The sequence below is a fragment of the Equus quagga genome, chromosome 5, assembly GCF_021613505.1.
Source record: "Equus quagga isolate Etosha38 chromosome 5, UCLA_HA_Equagga_1.0, whole genome shotgun sequence".
NCBI lineage: Eukaryota > Metazoa > Chordata > Mammalia > Perissodactyla > Equidae > Equus > Equus quagga.
Window position 1 is genome coordinate 119071725 of NC_060271.1, and position 19476 is coordinate 119091200.

The 19476-nt window shown below is 49.8% G+C and overlaps 1 protein-coding gene across 2 annotated transcripts in view; it reads left to right on the forward strand.

Annotated features, from left to right (window-relative positions):
• Positions 1-19476, forward strand: part of ADCY3 (adenylate cyclase 3) — an 87717-nt gene that overhangs the window by 38165 nt on the left and 30076 nt on the right. For both annotated transcript variants that reach the window (XM_046661465.1, XM_046661466.1), the window contains exon 3: positions 1066-1215. In XM_046661465.1, coding sequence (XP_046517421.1) covers positions 1066-1215 — 150 coding nt within the window. The remainder of the gene's footprint in view (positions 1-1065; positions 1216-19476) is intronic.

The following is a 19476-nucleotide window of genomic DNA, read 5'->3' on the forward strand; positions in this document are numbered from 1 at the left end:
GAGGGAGCCTCAGGGGGTGGGAGTGAGCTGGCATCAGGGAAGTGGGAGGAGCCAGACCAGGACACAGGCCTTGTTGGAGAAGGCTCCCGGCCAGTGGTCTTGGAGAAGTGGGAGGAATTAGCACCTGGTCCAGCCCCAGGTGGGGCCCAGTCAGAGTCAGAGATTGGAGCCAGCAGCAGCCAGTGCCAGGAAACCAGGAGTGGTTTGGATGTTCAGGTCTATACCCACTGTTACCTCTGGCAGGAGGAGATTGGGTCTGCAGTCCCTGCAGCCTGTGGGAGTGGGCTGGGGACCAGGGACACCTAGGGGAGACTGCAGGATGCCAGGGTGGGGAAACAGGCTCTTGATGCCTAAAGAACCCCTTTATGCCAATGCACTGAGCTTGCAGGACGGATGTCAGGTCGCATAACCTCCTCTTCCCCTACCTGTAACTTTGGTTCCTCATGGGACCTGGATACTGGCATTGGCCACCCCTCACCTGCTGGCAGGTGGGGTTGGCTGAGAGGATGCATGTGAATCCCGGAAACCTGTAAACCTGCAGCACACGTGTAAGGTAGCATGGCGACTGCTGAATCAGCCCAGGACTGCCTCAGGTCTCCTGTGACGTTCCATATGACCAGCCTGGCTTTTAGGATTGTATACTCCGGGCTGGTGGATCTGGGCTTCATTCGCTCTCCTCCCCAAGCCATCGGTACAGCATCTAAGCGCACCTGATAAGTACGCACTCAGTGAGTGATGGCTGAACAAGTGAGTGCATCAATGAGTGGGTAGCAGACGGGCTGCTCAGGCCGGGATTGGCCCGTTTAGCCAAGAGGTAAAGCAGGAGGGAGAACAGCACCCCTTAACCAGCCTGGAGCCACGCCCGTGGCTGGGTGTCACCCATCCATGCTGAGTGGGGCAGAGTCTGCTCTCGGGGCCTGCATACCTTGTGGAGGTCAGAGGCTCTGCTGGGGCCCTCCCTGGACACCAGGTGACCTGGGATTTGACTGCCCGCCCCACCTGTTCCATCCCCTCTCCTGAGGGTTTGCCTTCACCATTGTCCTTTTCTCTCCCCTCGGGGCGCAGATCCTGGCCAACGTCTTCCTCTACCTGTGTGCCATCATCGTGGGCGTCATGTCCTACTACATGGCGGACCGCAAGCACCGCAAGGCCTTCCTGGAGGCCCGCCAGTCGCTGGAGGTGAAGATGAACCTGGAGGAGCAGAGCCAGCAGCAGGTGAGTCTCCCGGCCTCTCGAGGCTCTTTTGGGGTGGCCTTTGGGGAGTCCGGCCTGGAGCCCAGGTTCAGGGACCGTGACTGGGGAGGAGGGACCCCTCGGGAGGGACTGAGCCCAGTGCAATACGGGGCCCATGGGGCTCCCTGGGGCTTGGTGTCTCAGTTCTTTCCACGGGCATCACTTCGTGTTATTCCTCTTCTGCCTCTCTCTGCCACTGCCTCCTATTCCATGGCACATTCGCACTGCACACCTACTGTGTGCTCAGAGCTGCTCTCCCTGCAGCGGGGGACCCATCCCTGGTCTCGGGGGCTCCTCTGGGTGAAGTCCATCAGCCACTCACCCCTCCGCCCAGGGGCATTAGTTTCCTTCACACTCGGGGCAATCTCCCCACTTCCTTGAAAACCAGCCCAATCCATGGGGACCCTACTCTTTCCATGTTTCCATCGAGAGAAGTTCTTGCTGTCCCTGCTCTTTGCTCAATGGCTTTACTCCAGCCTGATCTACCACGGAACCTCTTGGTTCTCATGTGACTCAGTCTTTTAAATAGTTTTTGGTCTGGATTCATCTCAAATGCTTTTTGAAGGTCCCCAGAAATGACATCCACCAATTTCCTGTTGTCCATAAGTTTCTTTCTTCTTCACAGACAAACTCCATAGGTTGAAAATATGATTCTCTGCTCTAGGTACCATGTTATTTGTGTTCAGGTGGTGCTGTTTGCTCTGGGTTCTCTGAAATTGCTGTTTCCATGGACCTTGCAACTCAGGTGGACGGAGTCATTGTTTTGGGGGCCTCTCTGGAACCCTCAGCCGGGGGCTTCCCTTGGCGGGCCTCACATTTTTTAGACGGTGCTATTTGAAGGCACATACTGAGTCGTTTAGCTGATGGGTCCCAGCTTCCTCTGTCCTGGGGATGTTTTTTCTCTTTCTGTTTGCCAATGAGATCTAGAAGCTTCTGAGCTGGGCCTTGGACTCATCTCTTTCAAAAGGCAAGTTTTGGAAAAGGAATCTCCCTGCCTCCGTTATGACAAAGAGCCAGGCTCAGCAGCTCATCGTATTTGTCCCCTTCTGTATCATGTGCTTCCTGAGGAGATGCTGTGGCTTGAATGTTTTTAAAGAATCCCGCTTTATGTCTTTATTGGGTCCCTTGAAAGGCATTCTTCAATTTCTGTGTTTTTATACTGTCTTGTTTGTATCTATGTCTTGTACTGTGAAGACATCCCTTTGGGTTCTTTACATTAAAAAAAAAATACATGTGTTACTGCTTAGCTAGGCTGGGGAGTTCTTTTTGATACAGTTTTGGTGCAGTTTTCAGCATATTGCGTCTGTGTTGATCTTGTCTGTCTCGTGTCATATAATCCAGGACGTCTTCCATCACACTGAACAGTACTTGATGGGGGCCTCCTGGGGTGGTGAGGAAGGCCCTGTGTCTCACCCTGGCTCTGGTATTCTCTGCGTAGATAATTTAAACAAGTTATCCGCCCCTTGGAGCCTCACTTTCCTCATTTGCAAAGTAGGGGTATTGATACTTCAAAGTGAGGGTATTGATACTCCAAAGTGGGGGTATTGATAGTCAAAGTGGGGGTATTGATAACTCATCTTGCAGGGTTCCCTGAGGGTCAAATGAGAAACACAGACAGAAGTGTTTTGTAGAGCTTGGAAATGGTGATAGTCAGGGCGCAGTGCACAGGCTGTGAGGCCCGCTGTTTCACGCCCAGTGCCTTATGTTCCCTCAGGGCAGGGTCAGCGCAGGGAGCCTGGGGCCTGGCAGAGAGGGCCCCCGTGTGTGCTCCCGGACTCCCGAGCACCGTGGAGCAGCCAGGGGGCGCCGGCAGCCTGCCCAGGCCACGCTGCTGCTCCTGTGTTACCTGCCCCAGCGCTGTGGCAGCAGAGCACACTGGGCCCAGGGGTAAGAACTCCAGGAAGGCAGAAGGCAGTGCCGGAGAGGACAGGCCCAGACGTCCATCCCAGGCCTAGCTGGGTACGCGGCAGGTGTCTGTAAATGTCCGTCAAGTGGAATGAATTTGTCTAGCCCAGCTCTAGCCTGAGTGTGACCTTGAGCTAGTTCCTTTACCTCTTTGGGCCTCAGTTTCCCTATATATAAAGTGTAGATGATAATAAAACCTTTGGGTAAAAAGGGATAACACGTGTGAATCCCTCTGGGAATGAGCAAAGCACTGTTACCATTGGGAGGGCCGGAATTCTGCCACCATGAGTTTCAATTTGCTCGTATTTTCCTTAGGACTTCTGTGACTGTGGACAAGAAAAATCTGCTTGCTGTTTTACTTTCCTTCCATGTTCTTGACAAGTTTGGGTCTCATGGTTATGCCAGACTTGTGAAATAATTTCAGAAGTGTTCCCTCTTTCCAGTCTCTGGAAGAGTTTGAGCAAGATTTGGGTTGTTCCTTAAACATTTAGAAGAATTCACTAGTGAGGCCCTATGGGTCCAGAGTTTTCCTTATGAGAAGATTCAATTTCCTTCACAGATAGAAGGTTCTGTATTTCTTTTTGTATAAATTTTAGAAGATTTTTGTTTTTTCGGGAACTTTTGTCCATTTCATCTAAATTTTCAAATTTTTAACATAATGTTCATCGTATTTTCTCTTTGTCTTTTATTGTCTATGGGCTTTGTAGTGAAGTTCCTTTTTTCAGTACTGATATTGATAATTTGTACTTTCTGTTTTTTATTTTTCTTACTCTGTCTTGCTAAGGTTTAGTAATGTTTTAGCCTTTTCAGTGAAACACCTTTTATGGTGCTTTCTTCGTACATTTCTATATTTCATTAACTTATGCTTTTAACTTGGTAGTTTTCTTTCTTCTACTTTGGGGTTAATTTGGTGTTCTTTTTTACATTCTTGGGATGGGACTTAAGTGACTAATTTTCAGCATTTCTTTCCTAAAACATGCATTTAATGCTATAGGTTCCTCTCATTACATTGCTTTAGCTGTATTCCACAAGTTTTGATATTTCATATGTCCCTTGTCACTTAGTTCCAACTATTTTCTAAATTCTTTTGAGATGCCTTTGATCCATGTGCCATTTAGGAGTACGTTAATTAATATTCAAATATCTGGGGAATGTTTCGGAGTTATCTTTTTATTATTGATTTTTAGCTTAATTCTACTGTGATCAGAGAACATACTCTGTATGATTTCAATCCTTTGAAATTTGTTGGTGCTTGACTTTTGACCTGGTGCGTGAGTTTTTTATTGAAGTGTAATTGACATACAGTATCATACTAGTTTGAGGTGTACATGCATGCAATCGGTTTTGATGCACTTGAGGATAATGTGTATTCTGCAGAATATCTTTCAAAAAAGAAATAATGCCAATTATGACACGTTTGCATCTACCCCAAATCACTACTTTTACCTCTGGTCACAATTCAAGGACCTTACAACCTCCATTCCCCCCCTCAACACTTTCTGGCTATTGTAATGTGTTTTAATTCAACGTATATTTTAAGCCCCACAAGACATTATTATTCTAGTTTTACACAGTGAATATTCATTACTTCATTTACCCTCTTAGTTGAGCTCCATTCCTTCCTCATTTCTGTGCTTCCATCTTTTTGAAGAGTTCCCTTTAGTTTTACTTTTCATGAGGTCTGTTAGCAGTAAATTCTCTCCATTTCTCATTGCTGGAAGTCTGTTTATTTTGCTTTCAATTTTGAAAGTCACTTTTTGTCGGATATAGAATGTTAGGTTGCCGAGTTTTTACTTTCAGCCTTTGGCAGGTGTCATTCCGTTATCCTCTGGCTTCTATCGTTGACATGCCAGCTGTCAGATGTACTGTTGCTCCTTGTAAAGTGCTGCGTATTTTTCTTCTAGCTGCGTTTACAGTTTTCTCTTTGTCTTTGGTTTTCAGTTTTGCAGTGATGTGCCTTGGTGTTCTCTTCGTAGTTACCCTGCTTGGTATTCAAGAGCTTCTTGAATTGGTGGCTTGATGTCTTTCATCAGTTTTGAAATTTTTCAGCCTGTATCTTTTTGTTGCTTCTGCCTCATTCATTCTCCCCTTTCCTTCTAGGACTCTAGGTACCCTCATCAGACATTTTTGCCATGTTCCCTGAATCTTCCTTCTTTTTCTTTCTGTGCTTCAGACTCAAACATTACTGACCTAACTTTCAGTCTACTAATCCTCTCTTCTGCTTTGTCAAATCAATGCTTGAGCTCATCTATTGAATCCTTAATTTTAGTGTTGTATTTTTTTTGAGTTTTAGAATTTCCGTTTGATTTTAAAAAATAGATTCTAGTTCTCTTGTTGAGTTCTCCATTTTGTCATCTATTTTTTGGAACATATTAAACATTTATTTTAAAGTCTCTGACAACCATAATATCTGGAATACCGATGGGGCTCCTTTTCTCTATTGATTTTTGTTCTGTCTCGTGGCATCCTAGACTTTTTTTTATTAAGCACTGCATATTGTGTGTGGAAAACAGTCGTGGCCCTGAATGATGTGTCTCTCCAGAGAAGATTTACGTTTCTTGAGGCAGACGGTGAGGGTAGGGGCAGCTCCCGTTGATCCAGCGTGGGGTTGAGAAGATTTCAGGCTGGATTTTAGTCTGAGAGCTGGTCTGTTTCTGTTCTGTGCTTCCTGTTAGGAAATAGCCCTTTAGGGGTCTTTACTGAAAAACTGCTCCTCCTTTTGAAGAACTCTGAACTGCCCGGCATTATGAGACTGCCAAAACTCTGCTTGGAGTTTAGCCTCTTGGCTGTCACTTTGAGCTTGGATTCTTGGTCTCTTGCCCCATGCAGCTGAGGGATCGGCAAATGCCTCGAGGAGATTACTGTAGAGAAAATCAGGCTCACTTGTCTATGGTTCCCTTCTCTCCAGGATCTCGCTCCTCTCCTCTGCCTTGGAATCCTTGCTTGCCAATCCTTGTTCCTCCAGCCCCTGGAAAGCTCTAGCCGTTGCTCTCTGGTCAGCTTCTCAAGCTTGGTCTCAAGGGGAAAAAGTGGCAGAGTGTGTTGGGCTCACTTAAATGTGTTTCTCTTCTCTCACCAGTCTTGTCCCCTCCAGTCCTGGCTGCCTCGGTTGTTTCCCATTGCCTTCAGATAGCTGTCCTTTTGTAGAGTCACATGCCGCTTAACGATGAGGATACATTCTGAGAAATGCATCGTTAAGTGATTTGCTTGTTGTGCAAACATCGCAGGGTGTACTTACACAGACCTAGATGGCATAGCCTACTACACGCCTATGCTATATGGTACTAATCTTATGGGATCGCTGTCATATATGTGGTCCATCATTGACTGAAACATCATTATGCAGAGCATGACTGTATTTTATCCAGCTTTTATAGTTGTTCTTAGCTAAAAGGTTTGTCTGATATAAGCTCCTCTATCGTAGCAAGGAGCAAAAGTTGGACATTATTTAAAAATTTTTGAAGTTATTTTTGAATAGCTAAAAGTGTACACGGTATAAAATTGTAAAGGTGTGGAAAAGGATATCCCCTGGGAAATAACCTTGCCCCTGCATAGCCATCTACTTCCTCATCCCTCAGACAACTACTGTCCTCTTTCTTGTGTACCCTTTCAGAGGTATCTACTCATTTCCGGATCTGTGTATAGAGACTTCTCACACACACACAGATGGTAGTATGTTCACTCTTCTATACTCCATCTTTTCACCTACTATCCTAGAGAGGGTTCTGAGTCCGTATTGCATTGCCTCATCCTTTTAATGACTGTATTGTCTTCCATTAGAGAGAAGTAACATAACTTATTTAATTGGGCTCCTATAGGTAGACATTTAGGTTATTTCCAACCTTTTGCTACTGCAAACATTGATGTAATAGATATCTTTATAGGGACACCATGTCATACATGTGCAAGTATATTTGAAGGCTAAAAACCTAGAAGTGGAATTGCTGAGTCAAAGGGCATGTGCATTTTAAAAATTATACGTACATATGTTTGCTGTGGTAAAATATACGTAGCATAAAGTTTACCATTTTTCAGTGTACAGTTTAATGACATTAAGTACACTCACAGCGTTGTGCCACCATGACCACTATCCATTTCCAGAACTTTTCCATCGTCCTAAACAGAAACTCTGTCCCCATTAAACACTCACTCCCCACCCCCTCCCTCAGCCCCTGGCAATCACTAGTCTACTTTCTATCTTGATGAAGTTGCCTGTTCTAGGTACCTGATATAAGTGGAGTCATACAACGTCTGTCCTTTTGTGACTGGCTTATTTCACTTAGCCTAATGTCTTCAGGGTTCATCCATGTTGTAGCAGGTATCAGAATTTCATTCCTTTTTAAGGTTGAATAATATTCCACTGTGTGTATATACCACATTTTGTTTGTCCATTCATCTGTTTATGGGCCCTTGGTTTGTCTCCACCTTTTAGCTATTGGGAATAACGCCGCTCTGAACATTGGTGTACAAGTATCTGTTTGAGTCCCTCCTTTCCAGTTCTTGGGGGTATATACCCAGAAGTGGAATTGCTTGGTCATATGAGAGTTCTGTTTAACTTTGTGAGGAAGTAGGCATGTGCATTTTTAACGTTGATAAGTATCACTGAATTGTCCCATGTGGAGGTTCAAACAATTTACACTCCTCCCAGCCATGAATAAGACTGCACTTAGGCACTGAAGTTTTCCTTGTTTGTCTGGAAAATACTTCTTTGCTTTTGGAACCCCTGTAGCTCCCCCAAGGACGCCTGTTTGAAAACCTCAGCCACAGGGAACAGGCCCCAAGGCAGTGGTACCGCCCTGTGAGCTGGTGCCTGCTCTGTGCTCATTTGCTCAAGTCACAGCCAGGTAAACAGAGATTTGGAAGAGTTTCTTTTCTGTTTTAGCCTATATTGTACAATATTTGGTAAAATTCTTCTCCCCTCCCTTACTCCCCATTTCCTTGCTGGTATGTATTAGTCAGAATAAAAGGCATTACCGTTACCACTACTGCCCTCATTTAGAAAAATTGCCAGGAAAAACACTTCCATTATTATCATTCCTGAGAGAACGAATATTTTTTTCCATCAATATTTATTCAACCAAGAGAGATTTACATCTGCCTAGCATGGAGTCTGGTGCTAGAGTATACACCTCTCTCTGATCTAATCACAAAGGTGGCCAAGCTACTGAAAACACTTGATTTCAAAACAAAATCAGATCTATGGCCCTTAGCAGCACTTTGAGTCTTTATTTAACAAGACAGCATCCTATGAACATTATGAAGGGCATCATATCATCAATTTATCATAAAATAGGTGCGCAATAATAACAGTACCGTCATGCGCCACATAATGACGTTTCAGTCAACGATGGACCACATATGCGATGGTCCCATGTGATTAGCACCACACGGCCTACGTGTGTCGTAGACTGTACCACGTAGGTCTGTGGAAGTGCACTCTAGGGTGTTCGCACAATGACAAAATCACTTAACGATGCTTTTCTCAGAATGTTTCCCCATCATTAAATGATGCATGAGTGTAGAGAGAAAAAATACTGATAGAGGCATATTCCATCAAGTCTTTTTTCTTCTATGTTTTGAAAGGGAGTGTCCTAACCATGTTATCCTGATTATAAGTAACACCTTATTCTCATATATAGCAATTAAGCATAGCAGTTAACAACCAAATAATCGAGTCTTCTGCCTGTCATATGTTTATTATGGAAGCTAAATGTAAAGTGTTTATTTAGCACAGTGCTAACTAGTACGTACTTAAACTGCCTACCATCGTATTATTGTTATTGGATAAATTGAAGATACAGGGAAGTATAGGAAAGAGCACTAAAACCTTCCATAATCTGGAGGTTTCTTTTAAAAATAATTTTTAAGAAATATGATGTGTTAAATTGGGTTCTCTGTTAGAAAAGGCTTTCAGGTTTGCCTTTTTTTTTCATTTTTATTGAGGTGAAATTCACGTAACATAACATTAACCGTATAAAAGTGTACAGTTTGGTACATTCCCAGTGTTGTGTAACTAACACCTCTATCTAGTTCCAAAACATTTTCATCACTCCAAAAGAAAACCCCATACCCAAGCTTGATTTTTAAACCCAGACAGAAAGGCAGCTGCTGAGCTTTGGGACAGCCCAGAGCAGCAGTCTCCTGTCCTGGCCCATAAGGACCGAGGACCCGGATCCTGGCCCACAGCATCGTCCTGTGCGTTCCCCTCACTGTGACCAACACTGGAGTCGGAGCCTGCGCCAGCCAGCGAACACCCCCTGGCAAGCTTGGACTTTGGGTTTGCATCTCCGCCAGCGTTTTGGGGGACAGTGAGACCTGGTTTCCCACCTTCTCTCTGTGTGACGGTGGCACTTTGCCTCTCTGTCTTCAGTTTAGTCTTGTGAAAAATTGGGATTCACAATAATACCAGTGTCATGGGGTTGTTCGGGAATCACTTGAAGTAAGGGCACTGAGATGAGCCCAGAAACCGCGAAGCCCTTCAGTGCTATTAGCTGCGGTCACGCCGGCCCCAGCCCCTGGGGACACTGGCTGAAGGAGGGGCGTGGAGGAGGACGGCTGGGGCGGGTACTCCTTTCCCCACGGTTCCAGTCAGGAGGGTTCCCGCGGGGACGGAGGGAGCTCATCCCTGGGCATCGGGGCCGACCTTTTGAGCGGCATGGCCTCTGGACTGGTTTTACGTCCAGGGGTCGTCCGCGGGGCTGTGTTCAGAGCCGAGTGCAGGCTGGTGGAGGCTGCTCTGTCCACTTCACTTTCCTCCCATGAAAGCCCTCTTGAGAATACAAATGAGGTCATGGACGTTAAATCACTTTGGAAGGAGCTGTAGAAAGTTCTAGCAGGAGAGGAAACAGGAGCTGGTTGGGACGTGGCTTCTGTTTAAGGAGCCGGTTGAGGTCAGTGCCACATCAGGCCCCCCGTGTACTCATAGCATTTAAATGCCTTTTAAAAAATATTCCCAATTAAAAAAAAAATTCTCAGTATATCCTTTGCAGAGGAGGCCTCCTTTCAGAGTTCAGTTGTCAGGGTCCATGTCTCACATTTTATCTTGTTTTCTAAACTGCCTTGGGGGGAAGTGCAGTGGGGAGGTGGGGGAGTCTGCCTCCCAGCTGTGTGGCCTCCACCCGCACAGGCTCCTCTCTGGGCCTTGTCCGCCTCAGCTAGACGATGAGGCTGGGGTGAGCTGGTGCCAGGGATCCGATCCTGGATCCTCTCCTTCCTTTCCCTCTGCCGCTGTCACCTGGGAGGTTGTCCTCTCCTTTGTGAGGATGACCAGCCTCCTGCTAATAGTGGACAACTCCCGATGGGTGGCCATCGTCCCCTGGGAAGGTACGAGGCAGCCCTGGGCCTCGCGGGCAGGCCTCCCCTCTGCTTCGTCAGTGGGTGTGTGTGCCTGGCTGGTGAAGGACGCATGAGGTAAGGGAGCACGTGGGTAATGAAGAGTGGGTGGGGCCTCGGATTCCAGTCCCCTTGGCTGTTTCCGCCTCTGCAGGGAGGGGTGGGGCCTGGGGGCTGTGAGGTCTTGCGGATTTAAAGCTCTATGTGTGTGACCCTGGCATGCGAGGGGCTCCCTTTGCATCAACCGAGCACATATCTAACCCTTTCGCCAGTCCGATGGCATTTCCCTGTGACCCAGGGCTGCCGAGGTGGACTTCAGGCCTCGCTCCGGCCTCCCCTCAGCTCCACGGGCCTGTGAGGGTAGAGCAGGAGGCCCCGAGGAAGGAACTGGAGTCGTTTTTCTTCATTCCCACGTGACCATACTCCAGGATTTAGTTGGGGACCTTGAGGGTTGCTAAGCTCCCCAACTGCCACCTGGCAACAGCAGCCATCCAAGAAATCCACCCAGTACACACCTGTTGGCAGGTCCAACCCTCAGAATTCTGAGCCTTTCTGGATCACATACTCAGAATTACTTCCCAGGAAGTGGGACGTGGTCGAAGGAGGATGTGGGGGAAGATGGAGGGACGACAGCGGAGGTGGCCGAGAGAGGCCTGCACTTTCTTCAGATCATGTTCCATTAGGTCCACCAGCCTTGTCCTCATTCAGGGGAGAGAGGGCTGCCTTTGGTCCCCCCTTCAGAGGGGAGGAGGCTGGGACCCTGGCATCTGGGGGATAGCCCAGGCCTGACCGTGCAGAGCGCCATAGACGGGCACCCAGCCCCGTGAGAGCCAGCGGGCTGGGTTGTCTCCCTCTGTGGTGCCCTGGGAACGTGGTGTAGGTGGGTGCTGGCTGGCTCTCCATTCAGTTGGGGGGCGATGCACAGACAGCAGCCGCTTCACTGCCCCGCCTTCTACTACAGCCCAGCACCCAGGTCACCTGTGACCGGGCAGCGTTTCTCCTTTGTGCCAGTCTTTCCCTAAGTGGGTGACCTCCTGCCCTGGAGCCGGTCTCTGAGGGAAGAACCACTCATTTACTGTGAGAGTCAGCCCTCTCTCCTGGGAGCCCCAGAGCTTGGGACTCTGGAATGCTGCCACTTCCTAAGCTCAGCTTTAGTTCCCTACCTCCCTGAATGTCCCTCCTCTGACCTCTGCCCGAGCCTGCCTCACTCCTCCCTTCGAGACCTTTTGCTGTGAGAAAACCTGGAGTGATCTCAACCTTGAGCCCTCTTCTCTCCAGAGGTTGGCAGGGAGAGGGGAGTCAGGGCGACAGAGAGAGGGAGGGGCCAGCTGCCTCCTGGCCTGGGGTTGGACTTCAAGTGTCAACCCTCAAAGTGCCCCTGTTGTCCAGCAGCAGTGAGGGTCGGGCTGGAGACCTGCCTCCTGGGGACTAGTGTCGGGGGGGGAGCGGCGGGGATGGGCCGGAGGAGCGTGCTTCCTAGCGGCCCTGCCTCTTCCTCCTTGCATGGCCAGGTTACCCGCACCTGATGTTGGGGGGGCAAACCCATCATCTGCTTGATGCGAGCTTCAGAGGAACGCCCCTGACAGCCTCGAAAGATCTTGCTGTCTTAACTTTGTCTCAGAACCACCTATGAGTCTGTCTTGATATTTTTTAGTTTTTATTTTAGGCTTGAATGCCTCTTGGTTTGAGAAGAGTCACCAGGTGAATTTCCCATGGTGTGAAGTAGGCATTGGTGCCTCTGTTGCTTTCCTCTTGCATTAGTGCCCCTCTTGGATTTCATAGAACATCCTTCATTCCAGCATTACAGGACTTAGGGACACAAGTGCACATTTTAGGTAACGCAGATGGTGGGCCCACAGAGGACAGGTTGTTCCAGAGCCACAGAGGGCTCCTGGCAGTGGGAGGGCGTTTGCTGTCAGGGAGAGGCGGGCACTGGTGGTGATGGGCTGTGTGGCTGCCGCTCTGGGTCCCTGCTGGGCTCTGGAGGCTCCTGAGCCCTTGTCCCATCCTCCAGCATTCTTCTCTCCAAACAGCTGTAGAGTCTACCGTCTGAGTCCGGTGTGGCCAGGGTTGTGGTGCACCCCCACCCTCATCTGGCTGTCGGAATGAAGTTTTCTGTAGTTAGAGGGATGGTTTATTGAAAGCTTACTTTGTGCCAAGCCCCTGGCTGTTTCTCCTGGATTATCTCATTTAATCATCATGACAAGCCCAGGATCAGAGTCGGCACTCAGTCCCTTCCTCCTGGTGAGGGCTTCTGTTTGGGAGATCTGCCAACTAGGAGAATCAGGTGAGTGGTCTCTGGACCATGGCTGGCCTATCGGTATCTGTTTTGTTTGACCTGCTCAGAGTTTTCAAAATTTGGACATTCTATGTAAAACTTTATATTTCTAACTGCTTTAGAATATGGAAAGATCTGCCAACACAGGGTGCACAGTAAGACTTGCTTTCATATCTCAGCGAGGCCACTTACTCGCCACATGACCTTGAACCAGTTACTATGCTCTCTGAGCCCCAGTTCTTTGTCTGAGAAATGGGAACAGATAAGATTGTCAAAATGTCTACAAGAGAGCATTCGTGCCACAGATATTTCAAGCACTCCTCTAGGCACTGGGGATATGTTGTGAGCAGAACAGATTCTCATGGGGGAGACAGATACTAAGCGAGTCTGTGCTGTGTTGGGAGGGAGGAAGGGCAGTGGAGAAAAACAAAGCAAGGGAAGGAGCAGAGAGTGCCCGGGGTGAAGGGAGGTTGCTCTTAATATCATGTGGCCAGAGGAGGCTTTCTGATAAGGTGAGATTTTAGTAGAGACCTGAAGGCAGTGAGAGTGTGAGCCATGCAGTGTTCAGAGAGACAAGCAGTAAGCGCAAAGGCCCTGAGGTATGTTCACAGGACATCAAGGTGGCTGGTGCAAGTGGAGCAGAAGTGCAGGGATGAGAGGTAGCAGGTGAGGCAGGGAGGCAATGGAGATCAGATCCTACAGGGCCTTGTAAGGACCTTGGCTTTTCCCCTGAGGGAGACGGGAGATATTGGAGGGTTGTAGGTTTCAAATGAATCAGTCTGGCTGCTGCTGGAGAAGAGACAACAGTGGAAGCAGGGAGCCAGTTGGAAGCTATGCAGTAATTTTAGTGAGAGAGGATAGTGGCTCAGACCAGGATGGAGGTGATGAGGGGGATGAGGATTCTGGAATTGTTTAGAAGGCAGAACCCAGAGGATTTACTGCTGGGTGGAATGGGAGATGGGAGATGGGAGAATGGGAAGTCAACGACGGCTCTAAGGATTTTAGCCTGGAAGCAGCTAGAAGGGCAGGGTTCTGTTTGCAGAGACAGGGAAGATGGGGAGAGGCCCAGGTCTGGGGGTGTCAGGACAAGGCTGAGATGGCTCTCGTAGGCTTTCATGGAGGGCTGGAGGGGACACACTGGGGGTCTCAATGTCTGGGACTTGTTTTGAACACGTACCACGTGTCTGCGGGTTGGAGGGCCTGTGCCTGCGTTTGCAGACCCCCATGGGCCCCGCCAGGGTGAGGCTGTCCGACCCTCTAGGACAGTGCCTCCTAGTATGCTGGGGCACTCAGTGAAAGCTAGAAACCAAACCACACCTGGGAAATCTCAGGTCACCTTTATTGCTCCTCCCCACAGATAATAAGAGGTGATTTTTCTACCAGGTGCCTTCATGAGTCCCAGACCTGCCCCCACCCTCTCTTCTGCCCCAAGGCCCTCAGGGCCTTACCGGAAGCCAGCTAAGGGGCGCAAAGAGGGAAGCACTGGGTGGAAATTCCCGACTCTAGAGACTGCCTCAGCATCTCAGCCAGTGCCCTCTATCCTGGCCTGCGTGGTTGGGAATGTGGTGTGTGTTCCCAAACGGGCAGGAGCATCATGGGACGGTGGCAAACAGAGGATCCGGCAGGGGCCACAGCTGGGATAGGCTGCGATCCTGTGACTGTTACATACACAGCAAGAAGGAAATCAGTGAGCAGCACGGGGCGAGTGTGAACGGCTGAGGGAAGGCGGAGGCAGGCGGGGCGTCAGTGGGCCCAGCTGCGGAGACTTACACGTGTGTTTGGAGTTAAATTTAAAGAACACGATGGATGTGGATTCTCTGGTGACTTTTCCAGAAGTGGGAGGGGAGCTGGTACGTATGTGGCTGGAAGAATGGGGTCTTGATCTGGGGGGAGGAGCAGAGGTGGGGTTAGTGAGGAGTGAGGGTAGGGGGTGGAGGTGGAGGTTGATGGACAAAGTCCTCATTTGAGGACTATGCTGTGCTGTCCTGTGGGAAGGATGGAGTCAGGAGGCCAGCCAGAACTGGTCTGGGGGCTGGGCTGGAGCGGCGGCCGTGGCGGTAGAGAGTAAAGGAAGGTGGGAGCAGCATTTGGAAAAAGCACTGGCGAGATTTACTGCTTCACTGGGAGGAGGCAAAGGGAGTGAAGGCAAACCACCATAACCCCTTACAGGTGGACATTCTGTCTAACTGGCTTGGGCCCTCATGCCCGGGGTGCATTGAGCTGCTCTTCCAGTCAAGGACGGAAGCAGGGGAGTTGTGCTTCCACAGCAGACATTGCCGCACTCGTCCCACTGATCACAGATGCGACCTCAGCATCCTTCTCAACACAGTGCTCCATCAGCTGCTCTGTCCCTCAGAGCTGGCACATGAGCTGGACTTAGTTGCTAAAGTGTTCTAGAGCTGCACTGTGCGATACGGTGGCCACCAGCCGTATGTGGCTATTTAAATGAAAATTAATTAAAACTAAAAATCACTTCCTCTGTTGCATTAGCCTCGTTTCATGTGCTCAGTGGCTACATGTGGCTGGCTGGTGGTGCCATATTGGACAGCACAGATTATGGACCATTTCTGTGATCACGGAAACTTCTGTTAGTGCTGTGCTAGAGGGTGATGGCTTGCCCCTTGGGCCACGTCTCCTAGCTGACAGCTCATTAACTCACCAGCCCTCTAAGGAGCACCTGCTCTGTGCCAGGCCCTCTTGGTGAGGGCTCCAGATACCACGCACGTGGTCACCTTTGGGCCCAAATTGCTGTCTCCTGAGATTGCAGTCTCCTTGGCCCACACAGTGGCCCTGTCTCTGGGGACTGCACAGGAGTCCAGACAAGTGACCAGAAGTCCCCCATGCTCAGAGTCCTCTCTCCCGCTCGAGCAGGGTGAGCGTTCTGGGCTGCGCCTGGGTCTGTGGCTTCTGTGCTATTCGAGATGACATGGCCTGGTGCAGACTTGTTGGTCTGGCGCCCCCAACACTGGGATTAAGTGAGGGCCTGCTTCCCCCTTGGAGCCTGTCAACCTGGGAGGCTCTGGGGCTGCTGGCTTGGAGCCTGTTTTCACTTGGCGGGTCTTGTTTAAAGATACGCTGGTTTTGAGCTCCACAGCCTCTCCCTCCTCTGAACTCCCACAGCCTTTGGCTGAAGAAAGCAAAGCACTCCTGCCCCACGGGACCAGTCACTCCACGTGTGACTTGACTGCCCTACCCATCCGAGCTCTGGGGAGTGCTGTTTACCTTTGACCTTCCCAGCATTTAGCTCTGGGACTGGATGACCAGTGACTGTTCTTTGAGTGACTGAGGTTGTGACCATGTCTTTTGGATGGGGGCAGCATGTGTGGGCCCCCTAGTCTAAATGGCGGCTGCTGCTCCATACACAAACGGCAGCACTGGAGTTTCCAGATTTCACGCCTTGTGGTCCTTTGTCTTCTCATCAGGGAGAAGGGAGCTGTTTGGGCTCTGACCTCCCAGGGTGAGCAGGCCGGGTCCTACTCTTCCTTTCCTTCCTTCTCCTGCCTCTTCTGCTCGGGTTGTCAGGCCCAGCTGGGCACCTGGTGGGATCCACTGACCTTTTGGCTTCTACGTGGCCTGGAAGCTCCAAGCATCTGGATAAATCAGGACCAGAACAGACATGTTTGCGGACAGTTGTGGGTCTGCTCACGGCCTATGATGGGTTGTCGTGACGTGTGTTTGTGTATGTGTGTACATACAGCACATATGTAGGACACACGTGGGTGTACACAGGACACATACATCCTTCAAACAGACAGGCAGACTTCACATGCTCACCCCCACCCTCCCCACACACAGAGCCATGGCGCACTGCCGGGCTCTCTGTCCACTTCAGCCTCCCTTCCTCTGCCCCTTTTACAAGGATGTTGTAGAAACTTAGCTCCTCGTGAGCCAAGCTCATTTATCCAAGTGCCTGCTGGCCGCCCCGCTGTAATTAACTCCTGCATGCCTCATCAGTGTCGCCTGTACTGGCTCTGGCCCCTGGGAGGGTGCTGGCCTCCTTCCTGTCTCTGTCCAGAGCTGGCACAGAGGTGAGGTCTGCCGTGAGGCTCCGCTGAGGAGAAGGGGCCTGACCGTTTCCTTCCCAGAGTCTGGCCAGGGCCCTGTGGACAGACCGCCCTGGCCAGGGCCCCCAGCTCGCCTGAGCAGCTCAGCAAATAACTGTGTACAGATGAGGAGGCCCAGCCCGGAGCATCCCACCAGAGGCCGCTTGGCCTCTTCTCCCGGGGACCAGGACTCCACCCCCCCCCCCCCCCCCAGTCCCGGACCCACCACCTGGGTAGGCCTGGGGGCTTCTCCCAGGATCTGGGCAGTTTTTTGCTCTACCCAGAAAGCCTACTAGAAACTTTGAGGACTTGTTCTTTCTCTTTCCAGGCTTCCTTTGGTTCTTTTCCCAAAGAGGGTCCTGGCCTTGACTTTCGTTATGGTGGTTTTTAGGATAACCATCAAAGCACTGTAGGGCCAGGGAGAGCCCCTAGGCAGCAGGTTACCCGCCTTCTTCCCTTCTTTGTGTGGAGCCACGTCTCAGCACCCCAGGCTTCCACCTCTGGAGTTTGGCTGAATCCCCGGTCCTCGGGAGCACCCGTCCATCCTGGGGTGACTCCTGCCTGTAGCTCCTCTCGCGGTGTCTGGGGATGGAAGATCTCGACCTCTCGGGGCAGCGTGCTCTTTATTCGAATGTTTTGACTCTTAGAAAGTTCCTCCCACTCTGGACACAGCAGACTGCTCCCCAGCAGTCTAGAGCAAGTCTCATCCCTCTTCCACACAGCAGCTTTCCTCAGGCTTGCAGGTTGCTCTGTGAGGCCGCGGAGCCCTCCCTTCTCTGGGCTGCTCTCCAGCCCAGCCCCCCATCAGATGCCCTGGCTCAGGCTCCCTCACCCCGTGGTCACTCCCTGACGGAGGCCGAGGTGATCAGTTTCCTTGGAGGGGATCTGCCTGGTGGGAGGGGCGGGTCCAGCCCCTCCTCTTTCAGGACCGTAACTCCTGCTAAGGGCCAAGGGGCTGGTTGAGGTGCCACTTTATGCTGTGAATTCATTTAAAATCTAATGGCATCTCAAACAGCTGGATGTTTTTCTCTCTGGTGTTGATACACTGTGCCTCCAGCTTTCCATCCTCTTGCAGTTAGTTCTGGGGACTCGAGTAGAGATGACTCCATTTACCCTTTTTGAAGTTCATCCTGTACATTTTACCAGATCACTCTGGAGTAAAGTCCACATTAACCAATTGTCCTGGTGACATGCCGTTCACACGGTTTATGAATACATCCTCCATATCTTCTGAAATTTTCCTTCTGGAAGAGTTTCCACTTTGAACAAAGAAAGAGAGGACTAAGGGATCACCCATTTTACAGATGAGGAACTAAGCCCAAAGGGACAAAGCATGTGCCCGGGGTCACAGGGGCCTTAGGAGCCCAACCCCAGGTCAGTGACCCTGTTCTACCCTCCCCAGCCTTGGATGATGAAACCACTCTTTTCTCTCTCTGACAAGATTTTTTTTTCCAGGGGAAGATTTCCCGTGAGCTAACATTTGTTGGCAGTTTTCTTCTTTTTTGTTCCTCCCCAAAGCCCCAGTACACAGTTGTATATTCTAGTTGTAAATCCTTCCAGTTCTTCTTTATGAGCTGCCACCACAGCGTGGCTACTGACAGACGGGCAGTGTGGTTCCACGCCCGGAACTGAACCCAGGCTGTCAAGGCGGTGAGCACTGAATTTTAACTGCTAGACCATCAGGGCTGGCTCAGTATTTTTAAATTTTTAAAATGCTTTGTCTCTTCACTGAAGCTTTCTTTGGAATTTGTCATTATTATCTCCGTATCTGTCTCTTCAGCCTCCAACTTATATTCCTTCTTTTGGTCATCAGATTTTACAAGTAGCTCCAGGGTAAGGAAATGTCATTTTCCCACAGCCCAGTTTTCTGGAAAACTTCTAGAAACACTGCCACTGAAAGTCATAGTCCAAGAGTGAAGCCACCACGTGCCACAACTTCAGGGCACCACAGTCCTGAGAAAGGAGGCCTCTGTGCACCCGTCATTTTCATAAAGGGGAGACAATGTGAAGGTGTCTAAAGTTGATGACAAAAATTCTCATGATGATGAATAATAAGCATTAGAATTCAAAATACCAGGAGTTTTCTTTTTTTTTTAAAGCTATGCTTTTTTAGTGAGGAAGATTGGCCCTGAGCTAATGTCTGTTGCCAATCTTCCTCTTTTTTTCCCCCGGCAAAGCCTCAGTACATAGTTGTATATCCCAGTGGTAAGTCTCTCTAGTTCTTCTACGTGGGACGCTGCCACAGCGTGGCTTGATGAGCAGTGTGTAGGTCTGCACCCAGGATCCAAACCCGTGAACACTGGGCCGCCCAAGCGGAGTGTGTGAACTACTCGGCCACGGGGCCGGCCCCCAAATACCAGGAGTTTTAAAGAGATGAAGGTGCCAGTTTCACTTCAGTTTTGAAAATCACATTACAAAACAACTAACTTAAAAAGATAAAAAAGGGTTAAGGGCAAAGAAAAAATAAAAAGATTATCTAAATTGTTGAGCGCCCTCCTTCTGCCCCCCTCCATTCGTTCGTGACAGACTTTGGTCACATTGTCTCCCTCCACTCCCACGTCTTCTGGAGCGTGATGAACGGCGTCTGTGGCCTCCTCAGAGGAAGCTGGCAGAGCGCTGGCCCTCTGCTCTTAGATGGTGTGAGTCTGAGGCCCGGGAGGGGCGAGGTCGTTTCCACCTTGACGT